Source organism: Tachypleus tridentatus, chromosome 6 (genome assembly GCF_004210375.1).
Source record: "Tachypleus tridentatus isolate NWPU-2018 chromosome 6, ASM421037v1, whole genome shotgun sequence".
In the NCBI taxonomy this organism is placed as follows: Eukaryota; Metazoa; Arthropoda; class Merostomata; order Xiphosura; family Limulidae; genus Tachypleus; species Tachypleus tridentatus.
The window spans coordinates 121,138,634-121,153,717 of record NC_134830.1 but is presented as its reverse complement, the minus strand read 5'-3'; the positions used below and the strand labels follow the sequence as shown (position 1 = coordinate 121,153,717).

Below are 15,084 nucleotides of genomic sequence, written 5' to 3'. Positions count from 1 at the left end.
GTTATAATCTCTTAGGGCAACAGCTGATACTGGTAATAAATAAAGTCATATCATTGAACTCAAAGGAAGGACGAGTGCTAGTTATTAAAATTGGTATAGGAACACTGTAATGAATTCTAAATTCCCTGAAGTAATTTTAGTTTCTGTATTAAAGTTTAATCTTTCCGAATACGTTAGTAACACGTCAACTTCTACTAGTACCACTAGTACTAGATTGTCAGCTGACACTGTGGAAAGTAATACTAGTAGTGTTTCATCTTTGAGACTTGGGCCGGTTTTTGGTTTGCGTGACCAGTCAAGCTTACAAGCAGATTCAGTAGGCTTATCTAACATTCACTGTACTCATGGAGCACTAACCGATTCTTTTGGATGGTTTGTTCAAGGAATACTGGCTGGACTAGCATTTACATGTCTTATCTGTAAGTTTTAACATGAAAGATAGTTCTCTTTCATCGTTTAACGTAAATGAAAATAATAACAGTGTAGTTAATGTTATAATATAGTATTATTACTAATTTCTTATATATAGTTGCTCTGGCATAACATTTCCCACTTTTCAGTTTTAGAGAAAAGCGTGAAATACTGGTTGATAATTTAATACAGTTCTGAAACTCACTACTGTGTTGTGCAAATATTTAACTAGAATATTTTGAATACCAATGGTAGTCTATGTTTCATAGTTTGAATAATTTGAAATGTGAAATTACAAACTATATAAAATTGAAATCCATTTTAAAATTATATTGATGGGTACAAATATTTAAAATTTGTGATGGTTCTAAATATTGGCTTAGTTAGGAACGTTTACAAAGTTTACAATCAGACTTACAGCAGGTATCTTTATCAATTAAACTTTTTTAACTTTTAATCTAATAACTAAACTGAAATTAACAGTCAGAAAAGTAGAAATGAATTTGAAACTGTATGATATCACAATGGTAAGTGAATGAAACTTTGGGTAATGAAATTAAGTGTGATACAATTATTTAAATAGTGAACTTGTTTTCATTTCAAAATTATTATTTATTTATAATTATAATACAAAGACATCAATGCCTGCATATACAAAGGCTAATTAACCAATGTACTCTAAAACCTACCTCAATGTTCATAATCTGGGAGAATTGTACTCCTTATTGGTAAATTTTATGATTTTCTTTTCCATTAAGTTATAGGTTTTGACAATAACAAACATGGTCTTGTAAACACAGCAGCATAGTATGGAAAAAGAAATTGGTAACTTTAGTATTAACTATGTTAATGTAGTTGTGACAATAAAAGAAATTATAAACACTATATGTGTGAATAATGATTTACACACATTATATATAACACCTTTCATTAAGTTCTGTTATGGCAATATAAGGACATTTGTTTTATTTCATCAGGGTTCATATTTCTGATTTTATCAACCTTGTTTTTTTGCAGTTATCAGCTGGTTAGTTTGAGGCAAATAAACTTCTGTTCTTCCAACATGTAATAACCATTGTAAGAAAATTAATTTTGAGTTAACTTTTGTTTTTTCAGTATACATATTTGGAGAAATTAAGGAAAGGCTTGATGAATATTTGAGTGATAAGGACTTGTTTTGAGTGTTTAATAGATGAAATAGCCTAGATCGACTAACAGGTCTCTTGTTATCCTTAAATTATATGTATATATATAAGGTTACACATACTGTGATATAACAGTATGCTTTATGTTAATGTACAGATGAAGATCTGTAGTAATCAATACAGGTCAAGTAATAATATATTTCTACATTTGCTCTTCCTTAGCAGTACAGTATGTGTATATATATTTTTTTTTCAGTGAAGAGATTCTGTGAACCTTCTAAACAAAGGCGATCTTGGATTATTTGGTAAGTTTGGTTAATTGAAAACCATTTAAAGTTATTTATCTCAACTTGTAAATTGGTATTCATTCTACCTGATATATTTTTACAGACATTTATTTTTTGTAAGTCAGAATATACAACAGAATATTATAAAATGTATAGCATATTTTAGAAACCATCACAATTGGATGGAAAATAAAAAACTATATTTTTTAAAACATTGTACAACATTTGCATTGTAACGGGCATGTGTAACCATATTTTTCAGTGTACATTGTATTACAATACTTATGAAATGTGACGTTTCAGCATTTTTATAAGTAGCTGCCAATTTGTGTTCCATTGGAACTGATTATATGAGAGTTATGAGATAAGCCCACTGAATAACATAAGATTCATTAAGATATTTATCGCAGAGTCATTTTAAACATTCTTGATATTGTGGTCTTTATTAGCTAACACAGACACATGTGTACTTATTTAGATGCTGGACTATCAGTTTTACTGGATTCAGCTCTATTTCCATTACCTGATTGTTTCAATTGAGAGTATATACCAGATGTTCCTTACTTAACATATTATGTTGTATTTATCCAGAGCGACTAGCATTACCCACGTGACTGGCCATTCTCATTCAAATATAAGGGAGTCTGTTATCTCAAGATATCATTTAACCTACTATTGGAGAATATTGCTGTCTGTTTTATTGTCTGACATGCAGCATTACAGCCAAACTACCCATTGGCAGAACAGGTGTTATTTTCAGAGAATAACAAAGGAACAAATCAGTTGGAATGAAATTGTGACCATTTTATATAAAGACTGCACATTCTTAGAATAATGGATTAGCACTAACAATACTATATTCAAATAAGACAGTCATGAGAATAATCAGGAACTAATTGAAATTATGTAACACAAGTTTGATGTGAGAAAAGACTCATTATAACTTTTTTTAATGTAGGTTTTATGACACTTCAAAACAAGGTCTTGGAGCTCTAGTCATTCATTTTATAAATGTGTTCTTGGCAGAGTTTTTCCATGGAGATCCATGTACCTGGTATGTTGGAACTGTTACACTTACCATCTAGACCAAATAACTTAAATGACTAAATTTGTATCACATTTTATACTTTGTAGAGATCTAAGTAACATTTAATGGAGTTGTAACTTGTTATCATAATATCTTGAGCAGTTTCATCATTTTTGGATTTTTATGTTTTGTTACACTCTATGTCATGTTATAATGGTGGGAAACTACATTAAGTAAGCATAAGAGACTAGTTTTTAATTGGATTTTAGGTTTTGCGCACAATAATTCCACACTTATTTTATGGTTGTAAAACAGATCAATAAATATTTTGTATGGGAAAATTAAGAACATTTAAACAGTGAAACTGCTGTCACAAACACTAAAGAGTAAGATTTCATGGGGAAATACAAATAAATTTGGATTTAACATTAACTGTTGTTGTTGTTTTATTTTGTGTCATGTGCTGAACCAAAATAAGTAGGTTCATGAATAATGTTAATTACTTACTACTCAAATGTTCTTTACAAATATATATAAGAATGGTAAAGATTTATTTTCCTTCTCAGATGGGTGTTGAACATTAAAAAAGCTTAGAAAATAGGTTTCTCTTTGATGAAAATAAAATGCATTCTTGCAAGATATTATAAACAGTCTATAACCAAAAGTAATTCTTATAGTAACGTGTAAAGAACACCAAACAGTAGTAACCTCAGTTCTTGTATTTCTTTTTGTTAGGTATATAGTTAGCTTTTTTTGGATTCTTCTGTTGGACTGTTCATCATCTACATTGGAATACGACTCACTCAGTATTTTGCTCGAAAGAATTCTTGTAATAAAATAGTTTTTGGAGAATATGGTGAGTGTGAATTACTGTATTAACACTTGCAGTGATTTATAGGGTTCAGGGTTCAAATGTAATTATTAATTTATAATTCATATTTTACAGTTTTCTCATATCTAGAAATCACCTGATGGCAGAAAAAGAATCTGTAATATAGTTGTATTACATACATGTTATTAGCCATAGTTTCTACCATTGTTGTAATATGGTTGTATTACATACATGTTATTAGCCATCGTTTCTACCATTGTTGTGCATTATTTCTGATTTTCTCTGTTAGTTGTATAGTTTTTATCACACATTCTGATCCAGTTTTCACCTTGATTAGAACTACATCATTAATCTTTAAAACAGTTAATTTTAAGATTTATTATGTTACAACAATTAAACAAGAATGCTTACACTCTAAGTCATTATTTGTGATTCTTAAAATATCAGTTTTTACATTGAACCTTTTTGTTTAAACATTGTAGCTGGAAAAACAAAACAAAAACCTATATCTTCTCATAGTACAGTAAGATTATAAGTACTGGCTGTTTAATTTTGGGCCAAGCATGGCAAGTGAATAACTTACCAGATTGTGGAGCTGAGATTTCATGTGTTTTTTTCTTTTCTTGTTACTGTCAAAAATAAAATGTACTCTGAACTTTAGAGTGATGGTGACACTAGACTATTTGATTTGACAAGAGTAGCCCCAAGAGCTGGTGGTGGAAGGTAGGGTTCAATAACTACCATCCGTATAGTGTAACAGTTAAAAATCAAGTGTCTAGCACAGCTAGTCCTCATGTAGATTTGTGAAACATCCAATAAATAGTGTTTGATCCAACCATAAATTCTGAATCAGCCAGTGCTGTGAGACAACATTAGAGACTGATTCAGAATTTAAATGCTTTTTAAAACAAGTCAGATTCCTGTTTTCAAAAGAAAAAGTTTTAAAAATCATCTGGTAATCAATGGATCCCAGATAAAACCTGGACTGAACTTAATGCATTAACCAATAGTAATCCATCAAAAGGAGAAATTGTTTTATCATCCTAGGTTTTTGTACATTGAAAAATTATTTTTACATGATACAGTGAATGGAGGAAGCAATATTAACAACTGTTACACTAGCCATTTTAGGTAATGCAACAATGTAGTCTTATAATGAGTACCACAGTAAACTAAACAATACACATGTAACTTAACCAGTGTTAAAATCTTATGTTAGACGTAGGTAACATAAGCAGGAAATTGACATTTTAAAGGTGTAAAAAGAACCTAAGCTATGGATGTACTTGTAATGCTTGGTTATTATGACTTGCTCAGGATCAACAGTAAACACATAATGATGTTATTTTGTAACCTTCTGTAACAAGTTAAGCAGAAATTATTTGAAAATAAATTGCACCTGCAGATTACATTATATTTAGTGTTAATTTCAGTCCAATGTAATTTGTCAAGTATGATCCAATTAAATTATTGAACCATTAATCCAGGGTAAATCTTGAGAGTGTTTTGTTGAAATATGAAAGTATCAAACTTAGTAATATTTAGTTCTCTCTGTCTTTCCTGATTCCTCCCCATAGGTTTACCTCCACAAATTAATTCCTGGCTTGCTCAGTGTGGCATGTACGTTGCAATAGTTTTAGTCGAGAAACTGGTGGTCACTTTACTCATACAACTCCACTTTTGGGAAAGTGTAAGTAAGAACAACTGTACTTGTAAAGGTGTTATTGATACAATATAAAGCTGGTAACTTTATGTGGCAAACAGTTTACTGCTGTTTTATATAAATAGTTTAAAACCAATTTTACAAGTTGAAAACTTAACTTTTAAATGTTCAACTTAAAACATTCAGTTTATTTGTAGTACAGGAGAGTCCTAATGGAAAGTAAATACATGCAATTAACAAATAATAGTAAAAATAAAAAACTCAAATATTGGAAGATTAATATCTTTTACAGAAACTTCACTCTTTGCCAGTAGCTAACTACAAAAGATTAGCCTCCGACATTTATTTCCTTTGTCAAGAGTTCTTAAGTTTGTTAGGCACTTTGGGCTGCCTTTTGGCTTGAGGACCTTCTTGAAGTTGTGAGGTCATACTTAAGCTACAACTCTTTGTTAACAAGCTATTTAAAGTAAGACTTGTATAGAATTAGATCATTCCTAAAATGGTATCTTTAAAACATTTCTTTAATGATTCAAATAAAATAGTAAATATTTAGCTAAGAAAAAATAACTCTTGTAGTTTTACTGTGCATCCACTACAAGTTTTTATCAATGAGAGCTTTTGTTTTCATATTTTATTTGAAAATGACATTGGTCCTAATGCATGCTGTGACAACTTACCTGTAGTGACAACTAATTTTTACAAACTGTTGTTTGCTGGGTTCCTTTGAGTTACTCTATAAAGAGAAGAATGAAGCCCAACCCATTTAAGGATGACAAAAGCATTTTATTTCATTAACTTCAAATTATACTTGTTAGCTGAAATGACATACACTGTTAAGCCTAAATTCACAGTAGAAACTGATGCAGTTGTTCCACTAACAACAAAAGATCATTTATTTGCCTTCCCAGTCACACTCATCGTGTGATGTGGGGAACCTCTGTCTGGTTAAGTAGAAATATCAAATTTATAAACATAGCTGTAGAAAATAATGAAAATGAACATTTATGACCTTGTTTCTTATTGGAGATTTTCTTGAATGAGTAGATAAATTTGTAACTTTTAGGCTTATTAGTTCTATTTAATATTTCAAAGGAAATTATTAGGTAATTTATTGAACTTCGGGAATTGGGAGGAATATGAATGTAATATTCCTGCTTATGTACTTGTACTGACAAACATTTACTGAAATGTTTAAAAGTGACAGGTGTTTGTCATTATACTTTCAGTTTTAACATATTAAGACAGCATAGAAAGTATTCTACACTGTTGTGTCTACCTCAGAGAACTTGCTGTATATGTTTCAGATAAGTGTTTAGCCTCAGACTTCATATGTTTTGGATGTAGATGTGGTGTTTAGTCTGAGACATCATTGCGACTGCATCACATAGGTGTTTAGCCTCAGACCTTGTTTCGTTTGTGTTTAGTCTGAGACATCATTGTGACTGATTCACATAGGTGTTTAGCCACAGACCTTGTTTTGTTTGTGTTTAGTCTGAGACACCATTGTGACTGCTTCAAGTAGGTATTTAGCTTATTATATCTGCCTCAAGTAGGTGACATACAGGTAACTCTAGTCTGTCTTCTAGGGTTAATAGGATAGTAAAATTGTTATGTCATTTCCTATACAAAATACATACTTTATGTAAAACCTGAAAAGATAATAAAAATAATCTTACATGTTTCACATGGATCCATTGAGAAGTATAGATTATTTTTATAGGATGTGATATTCCATGATTATATATATCTTTTATAACTTGTAATTTAATATCCACAATGTTGTTACATTTTACTTTACAGGTTCGGAAATTTATTATGTCACCAGTAAGAAATCCAAAGGTTGAAGTTGCTATTGTGGTGTTGGTAATTCCATTTATTGTTAATGTAAGTATTAAAAAAATGTTTCTGTTAACTAGTTTCTTATAAATTGATCAGATAAATAAAAGATTTAATCAGAGTTTCAAAAGTAATTTAAGTATTGCTCAGAGGAATGTAAAAAGAGATATTAACTTAAGTAATGTTTATGGGAGTGTTATAAACAATGTAAACATTTTAAAAGTACAGTTTCAAATACAAGTCTTTGAGAAAGAAGTTTAAACCTTAGATGCATTTCTAATGTGTTAGTTTTTTAATAAAATGTGAAGTAGTCACTAAAGGCATTTTGATGAAAAGAGTGAAACACATAGATAAACTGGCCTTATTGTAAATGGTCAGAAAGTAATCTTATTTCTCTATAAAAGAGATACTGCTTTTATTTATATTTTCAATACCTATATACAATAGCTTGCAATAGGAAACTTGCATTCTAGTTTGACACCTATACACTAGATGACCCTAGTAAACTTGGGTTTTAGTTTGACACCTATATATTAAACGTTTGTTTGTTTTTAATTTTGCAAAAAGCTACACGATGACTGTGTGCTAGCCATCCCTAATTTAGCAGTGTAAGACTAGAGGGAAGGCAGCTAGTCATTGCCACCTACCTCCAATTCTTGGGCTACTCTTTTACCAACAAATAGTGAGATTGACTGCCATGTTATAATGCCTCCATGGCTGAAAGGGCGAGAATGTTTGGTGTGACAGGGATTCGAATCCTCGACCCTCAGATTACGAGTCAAGCATCATAACCACCTGGCCATCCCAGGCCTACACTAAACAAAAACATTGTGTTTAGATTTTTCTGTAGAGAAATTCATTAAAGTAATTTATTCCTTTGAAAATTGACACATTGTGAAGAAAAAGCTACTAAAACTCAATACAACATCTGAAATTGCAGAATTATAATATTTAAACACTGTATCAGATTGTTAAATAGTAATTCAGTTGGTGGTATTAAAACTTTAAATGGTGACGACCTTAACTTGTTAGGTTTATGATGGTGACCTTTGACACTTACAATTTCAGTAAGAGGACTAAAATTTAATTAATTTACAATTAGAGTCGTCATAAGACAACTTCAAACGTTTACATGTTTTCCAGCCTGAGTTTCACTTAATGTTGAAAATCCCTGGTGGTTTGTGTACAAAATGTACATTGCTTCATAATTGTGTTGGTGACTTTAATTTTTCATAATGTAGATTGTAACCTTTGATACTTTAGAAGTCATTTGTGAAATTAATTAAAACTATTTTTATCCATTTCTCATGTACACTTTTAGTGTACTAGCCTAAATAAATTCTAAGAATATTACCCATAAATAACATGTTTATGTCTTGAGAGTAGGTAAGAAAATATTGTTTATAGAAAGCAGTTTTTCCACCCACTGTCTCTTCATGAATAAGCTACCTAAACTTGTTTAATCCTAGTTTCTAAACAAAGGACAGAACAGCACAAAGGAAATTACAAGAAAAAAAATATTTATTTGTTGGAAAAACATTTCAGTAAAGTGAACCTGCATATAGAATAATGATTTTAAAGAAATTTGATGAAAACCAATCACTTCACGATTTTCAGATGTAACAAAAACATAGATTCACTCATCATAAGTAATAGTGTTCCATTGGGTTTCTTGTAATTTCACTTACTGTTCTTCTTTTATCCTTGTAATTTTCTTTACTTCATGGACAGATCAGTATAAGGTTAGTCTAATTTACAGTGCTATATAAATGTTTCCTGTTGATACAGGAATAAAGTATAATAAATACTAATAAAGTTAAATTACTCGGTCAGTGTTTTGCAGATCCATTAGAAAATATGGTTATTTGTAGTTTTTTATTCATACATCAAATGAACCAAAATGAAAAGAAAAACAAAGATTTTTAGAATTATTTTTTACAATTATGGAAGTGTAAAAGAACCTTATAGTATTCAAATTAAGTATAATTTTCAGAAATACAAGTTGAACTCTGTGGTATAGGTTAAGCATGTGATGGCAGCATTCCATCTTGTATGTAAGATAAAATACCTTTCATCTGTAGCATAAATTAAACACAACCTTTTTTTGTTGTTGTTATAACATTAGACATGGTGTAGTTGTAAGATTTAAAGGGAAGCAAATAATTAACTTTTAGTGTGATGTGTATTAAAGGAATTAAGGTTTTAATAGCCATCAAAAATGGTCAACTGGCATTTTGCTGACTAGCCCTTTCAGCTGTGAAAGTGTTATAGTGTGATTTTCAATCTTGCTATTTGACTCGAGTAACCTAAGAGTGTTGGTCATTGGTGTTGATTAGTCTCTAGTCTATAATTTATAAATTAAGAACAATTATCAGTGATAGCCCTTGACTAGCTTTGTAGAAAATTCAAGAAACAAAAATTGCTGACTAGCATGAAGCAAGTATAGCAACTTTGGATCAAACTTTCAAATAATGAATCACATTTATTTGTGAAAAAAACGAACTTAAATGTGATTTTATAATTTAAACAAAAATCCCATCCAGTAAACTGCTCATAGATGTTTTTTTCTATTGGGCAAACTGGGTAACTGATTGGGACTGCACACATACAAGGACCCCCAAATTCTATGCCTTTTAATCTACTTTTTAGTTTTTTTTTATCATTATGGGGCCTCATTTACAAAATTCTGCTCATGAATAAAAGTGTCAAAAAATTAACCAATGAGATAATTATTATTTGATTCAATATTTATAACTACAGCATGTATATCAGTGATGCATCCTATTGTTTACGAAACTTTCAAACTCTTTTTATTGGTATTTTCTCTTAAGTTTTCTCTCAGTGACACTGAGAAAATTTCCAAGATGTTTTACTTTTGTGTATTACAAACTATAGGTCATCATGTTCTGGATGACAGATAACTTCTTAATGCACAAGCATGGACAGTGGAAGAATAAAGAAAACTCCATCACAAAGTTCAGGGTCCACTACCAACTAATGGACAACCAGGAAAATTCTGAAGTTGAAATTCTTTTATCAGAAGAGGAGAATAAAAGACCAGAAGATGTTGGGTGTCATCGTGACTCTGTATCAGTTGTTTGATTTGATATCTGATTTCATTAAATTGTTCAATAACAGACTCGGTTCTGTTGTAAGTCATTTCTTCCTTTATGACTTGGTTATTTTAGTTAAATTTTAAAACACTTAAAAGGTTTTATAAATTATTACTTTAAACTTTGTGTCCCCTCCCTCAGTTTTTGGTACTTTTTGAACTTGTTTTGTCATTCTAAACTTTCAGTTGATTCAGTGACCATGTATCGCCAGTTGATGGACATGTAAAGCAAATGTAATATTAGCAATAACAAAATTACTTCTGATAAATAATTGTTTAATTTATTAAGTGTTTTTGTGGGGCAAATCACAAACAGTGGAAAATATTCAGTTTGTTGAGCAGTGAAAGCTACTTTACTATGGAGCTCTTATTAGAAGCAAACTAAAAACCTGAGTAATTCAGTTTTAGTTCATACATGGTGTTTCAGTTTGAAATTAAGATTTCTTTGTGTTGGTCAAAATATTCATCACTTAACATAAATAAATTAATATCTGGATTTGTCTGTTTTTAGAGGTATATTATTTGGAAATCCTTTTTTTGTTACTTTAATTATATAATATTTAATAATACAAACAACAAGATACATTGTTTTAAACTTTGAAATTGTGAAAAGGATGAGGAGAGATGTATAAAAGAGAACATATGGTAATTATTCTATGGAAGGTATTATTATTATTACACTGATACACACATTTATTATATTTGTCAATGATTGATACTGTACATTGTTTAGTGTTGCTAAACAATACAGGAAGGAAGGATTGACATTTTGGGCATAATCATAACACTTCCTTATTAGAAAAACTACTTTGTGATTTGAACTGAAGTCAAAAGTTTCTATCTTAATGCAATTTTGATAACCCTCTAAGAGTGGAAAGGAAATAAGTAAATATGTTGGTATATGTCAGCCTCACTACATCTGTTGCATTCAGTGGTGATGAGGCTTTCCACTCAATACCGAGGTTATTCAGAATGATTAGGTCACAACAGACTTATTAGTGACCTAGGTATTTATATCTATATTACCAATTTTGGTGAACAGTAACTGTTATTGTGTTAATTAGGTTACTCAAGTGAATTATAAACAAGTTTTATTTAAGAAATTTACATATCAGATTTTTATGGTAATAATTAATAACACAACATTATTTATGTTTCTGCCATTCTCTACCTTCTTTGTTATTACTGTTTTAATACATTGTGTTGTTAAGAGTGCTAAATCTATTGAAGTACAAAAAGGAATACATGTCATGTAACTGATTTGCCTTAATGAATCCTGTCATGTACTGATGATGACATGTGTCCTGAAGATAAACTGGTTTTGTCTTTATAGGGCATGACTAAATTAACAAGCAATTTCTCATGTTTTGGGTATGGTTAGGTGTTATCAAAACTGGAGAGTAGGTTTAAACCTGCATGATTCCACACAATATTGGCCCAGCATGGCCAGGTGATTAAGGCGTTTGAATCGTAATCTGAAGGTTGCAGGTTCAAATCCCTATCATACCAAACATGCTTGCTCTTTCAGCCATGTGAGTGTTATAACCTTATGGTCAATTCCACTATTTGTTGGTAAAAGAGTAGCCCAAGAGTTATCGATGGGTGATGATGACTAGCTGCCTTCCCTCTAGTCTCACACTGCTAAATTAGCGACAGCTAGTGCAGATAGCCCTTAAGTAGCTTTGCACAAAATTCAAAACAAGTGACAGTCAGTCGTTTAGCATGGGGCTGTGTGTGCTGAGTGGCTGTCTTCTCTCTGGTCAGTTGGTTTTAGTAATTGCCATAAATATAAATACTGATATGTTCAGTGAACGTTTAGCATCGCCAAAGTCCTATTCAGTTGTAGTATAACCACAAGTGCCAACAACCTGCATCCATTTCAAGAATATAAAAGCTGTTTTGTTGTGTGTGTGTGTGTGTGTAAGAACTTTTCTATGAAAATTAATGTTCTTAAAAATATCATTCTTTTTTTTAAGTCTGTGAGAGCATTGCTTGTATGTGTGTGAAAAATTGTTAAGCCAAAAGTTTCTCAACTTAAATAATACTTTTTAAAAATTGTGTTCCTTGATGGCCGTAATGGTAGCTCTTTTTTTGTATTGGGAAATGCCATGTAAAAAAGGAGAAATGAAAAATAAGTATATTAAATACCTTTTACCTTGAAAGTTGTAAGGAACTAGACAGTTGAATGAATTAGTACCGAACGTGGCATAATGGTTGTATTGTGTTCGACTGTGAATTGGAGGGTCTATGGTTCATGTCTCACTCACATAAAAATCAAACTACATTTTGGAAGATTATGTGCATTATAAGAATGACAGTCAGATTTAACCACTTGGTTAGATTAGGAGGGTTGACTGTAGGTGTTCTTAACTAGCTGCGTTCGTTTTGGTCTATCAACTTGAAATTAGGCATGGATAGCATAGTCATCTCTTTGTGTGAATATCTCAGATGAACCAAAACAGATCTAGCAGTGAAATCAACACACGAGTCATATGACTAAGACACTTTATATAAACATATAATAAATTAAGAATGTGTTTTAAAGATGTGTTTGTTGTCATGTCTTGTAAGAATGTGATATTTTAATCACATTATTATGTTTTTTGTCATTAAATAACGAAATAAAACTCGATGTACAGACGTATTTGTCTGGCTTATTATCCTACTTCACCTTCATGCGTCCTTCGAATAATGTGTAACGCCAAGATCTTGTATACGTTCAGCTTGTAACACTGTGATCCAAGGTAACTACGATTTTGCGACACCTAAAACTAAGATCTGTCTAACTACGATTTTATAGCAAATAGATCAGATTCCGAGTAACTTTGATTTGACGACATGTAGACAAAAATTCGGGTAACTTTGATTTTACGGCACTAGGTGGTGAATAGAATTAGTTATTATAAATATTGATTGGTATTCTCTGGTTATTTGAATACCAGCCATAAATAAACAGTTCACCTTTCCAGTTATCCCCTCCTTAGTTTGCCAAGCGGTAAGTCTTGGACTTTTCACACTAAAAATCTGGTTTCGATACTTACAACATACAGAACGCAGATAGCCCATCTTGTAGCTTTGCGCTTATCAACATGTATATTTATTTTTGATTATTAGGTTTACTACAAATAATGACACTGAACAAAAAACGTGAATATAGAGTTGTTTAACCCTAAAATGTGGGCAGGTACACGTGTGGCTGAAAGGAAATGTTACCTTGATCTCTGATTGATTATTAAAAAATAGCACGTATGCTGTACTGTCACGAGTTGTAAACTATAGACTGATGTTTCGGATGAAATGCTTGAATTATTAAGACTTTTATCAGTATTAATTTTAAATACGTCTCAGTGTATTTATGTTTTATTGCGTTGAAAAGGAAGAACAAGGAATATATTATTCAAAATTTAAACAGTGTGATTAAGTAATATGTATTTATGATGGGTAGTTCGTTTGTAGCTTTGCCCTAAGCACGATACTGTTTTTGGAGTTGTGCCATTGTGGGATACAAAATGATTGTTTGTAGTTCAGTATAAAACTACAAAAATCAGTTAGCTGTGTTAAAAAACTATAAGACTTGTAAGCCTTCAGTTTTATCGCAGGGCCTGGATGATTTCGTGGTTAGGGTCGCTTGACTCGTAATCTGAGGGTTGCGGGTTCGAATCCCCGTAACCCCACATATGTCCTTTCAGCCGTCGGGACGTTATAATATCACTGTCAGTCCCACTATTCATTGATAAAATAGTAACCCAAGAGTTAGTGGTGATGACTAGTTGCCTTCCCTCTAGTCTTACTTTGCTAAATCAAGAACGGCTAGCGCAGATAGCCCTCGTGCGGCTTTGCGCGAAAATCAAAATAAACAATATTCATCGCAGGTTCGCTAATAATTTTTTCCATATAGCGTCAAAAATAAAACTAATAGACTGAATAAACCATAATTTTGATATTACTTCAGTCATACTGGTTCATTCACCAGTCCTTGTGAAGTTAATAAAAACAAATATCGTTGTGTTGTCGAGTGTAACATTGACTGTTAACCTGAATTATAAATTATTAATGAAGATAATAGATGCAACTTGTTGTCTCTGTTTCACAACAGGTGTTGATGAATAGTGAGGATATGCAGAACGCCTACACCACAACTATGTTTAATCTGACCAGTCACTTGCAGTACTGCCCGAAAAGTCTTGTCAGCACTGAATTTGGTAGAAACAGTGTAGTTGACATATTTATAACACATTATATTTTGCTTTCACTTAGACATGACTCGGACAAAACAGAATTTGAAACACAAACACTTTATAACACGTTAAAAGCATTTTTATTGGTTTTTATTTAGTTTTTAATGTCAACCGTATCGTATGTTCTGTTCTCATAACTTCGCCTTTCACTTTTATGGGAATTTTCTACTTTAATAAATGGAGTGATTTTTGATACTTTAAACCTGTGTGAAGGAATTTAAAATAAGGGTTAACACGTCAGAATTTCGACAGTAAACACAACATCACAATTCTAAACAATATAACTTAAATTAGTTACTTTACTTCTCACTAGGGAGCAGCATAGTTGACTTTTAGTTCATTTTTGATTAAATAAAGCTTTCTTTTACGAAAAATTGTATCAGACCTCGACTTTTATCTGAATTCAATCAGCTCGTAATCTAGTAAATTCATCAAAGTGTTAGCTTTGCTGTCTCTATCCTTCGTTCCCAAGTTAAGTAATTAAATAATGCTATTAATATTATATATATTTCCCATACATGTTTGGTTACTAC

The 15,084-nt window shown here is 31.3% G+C and overlaps 1 protein-coding gene across 1 annotated transcript; it reads left to right on the top strand.

The window, feature by feature from the left end:
- On the top strand, positions 1 to 12,945 carry LOC143253468 (store-operated calcium entry regulator STIMATE-like). The gene is made up of 7 exons (XM_076507436.1): positions 1 to 419; positions 1,813 to 1,861; positions 2,802 to 2,910; positions 3,618 to 3,726; positions 5,280 to 5,392; positions 7,166 to 7,249; positions 10,097 to 12,945. Exons 1-7 carry the CDS (start codon positions 110 to 112, stop codon positions 10,301 to 10,303), a joined length of 981 nt encoding a protein of 326 aa, XP_076363551.1. The 5' UTR covers positions 1 to 109; the 3' UTR covers positions 10,304 to 12,945.
- The last annotated feature ends 2,139 nt before the right edge of the window (positions 12,946 to 15,084 follow it).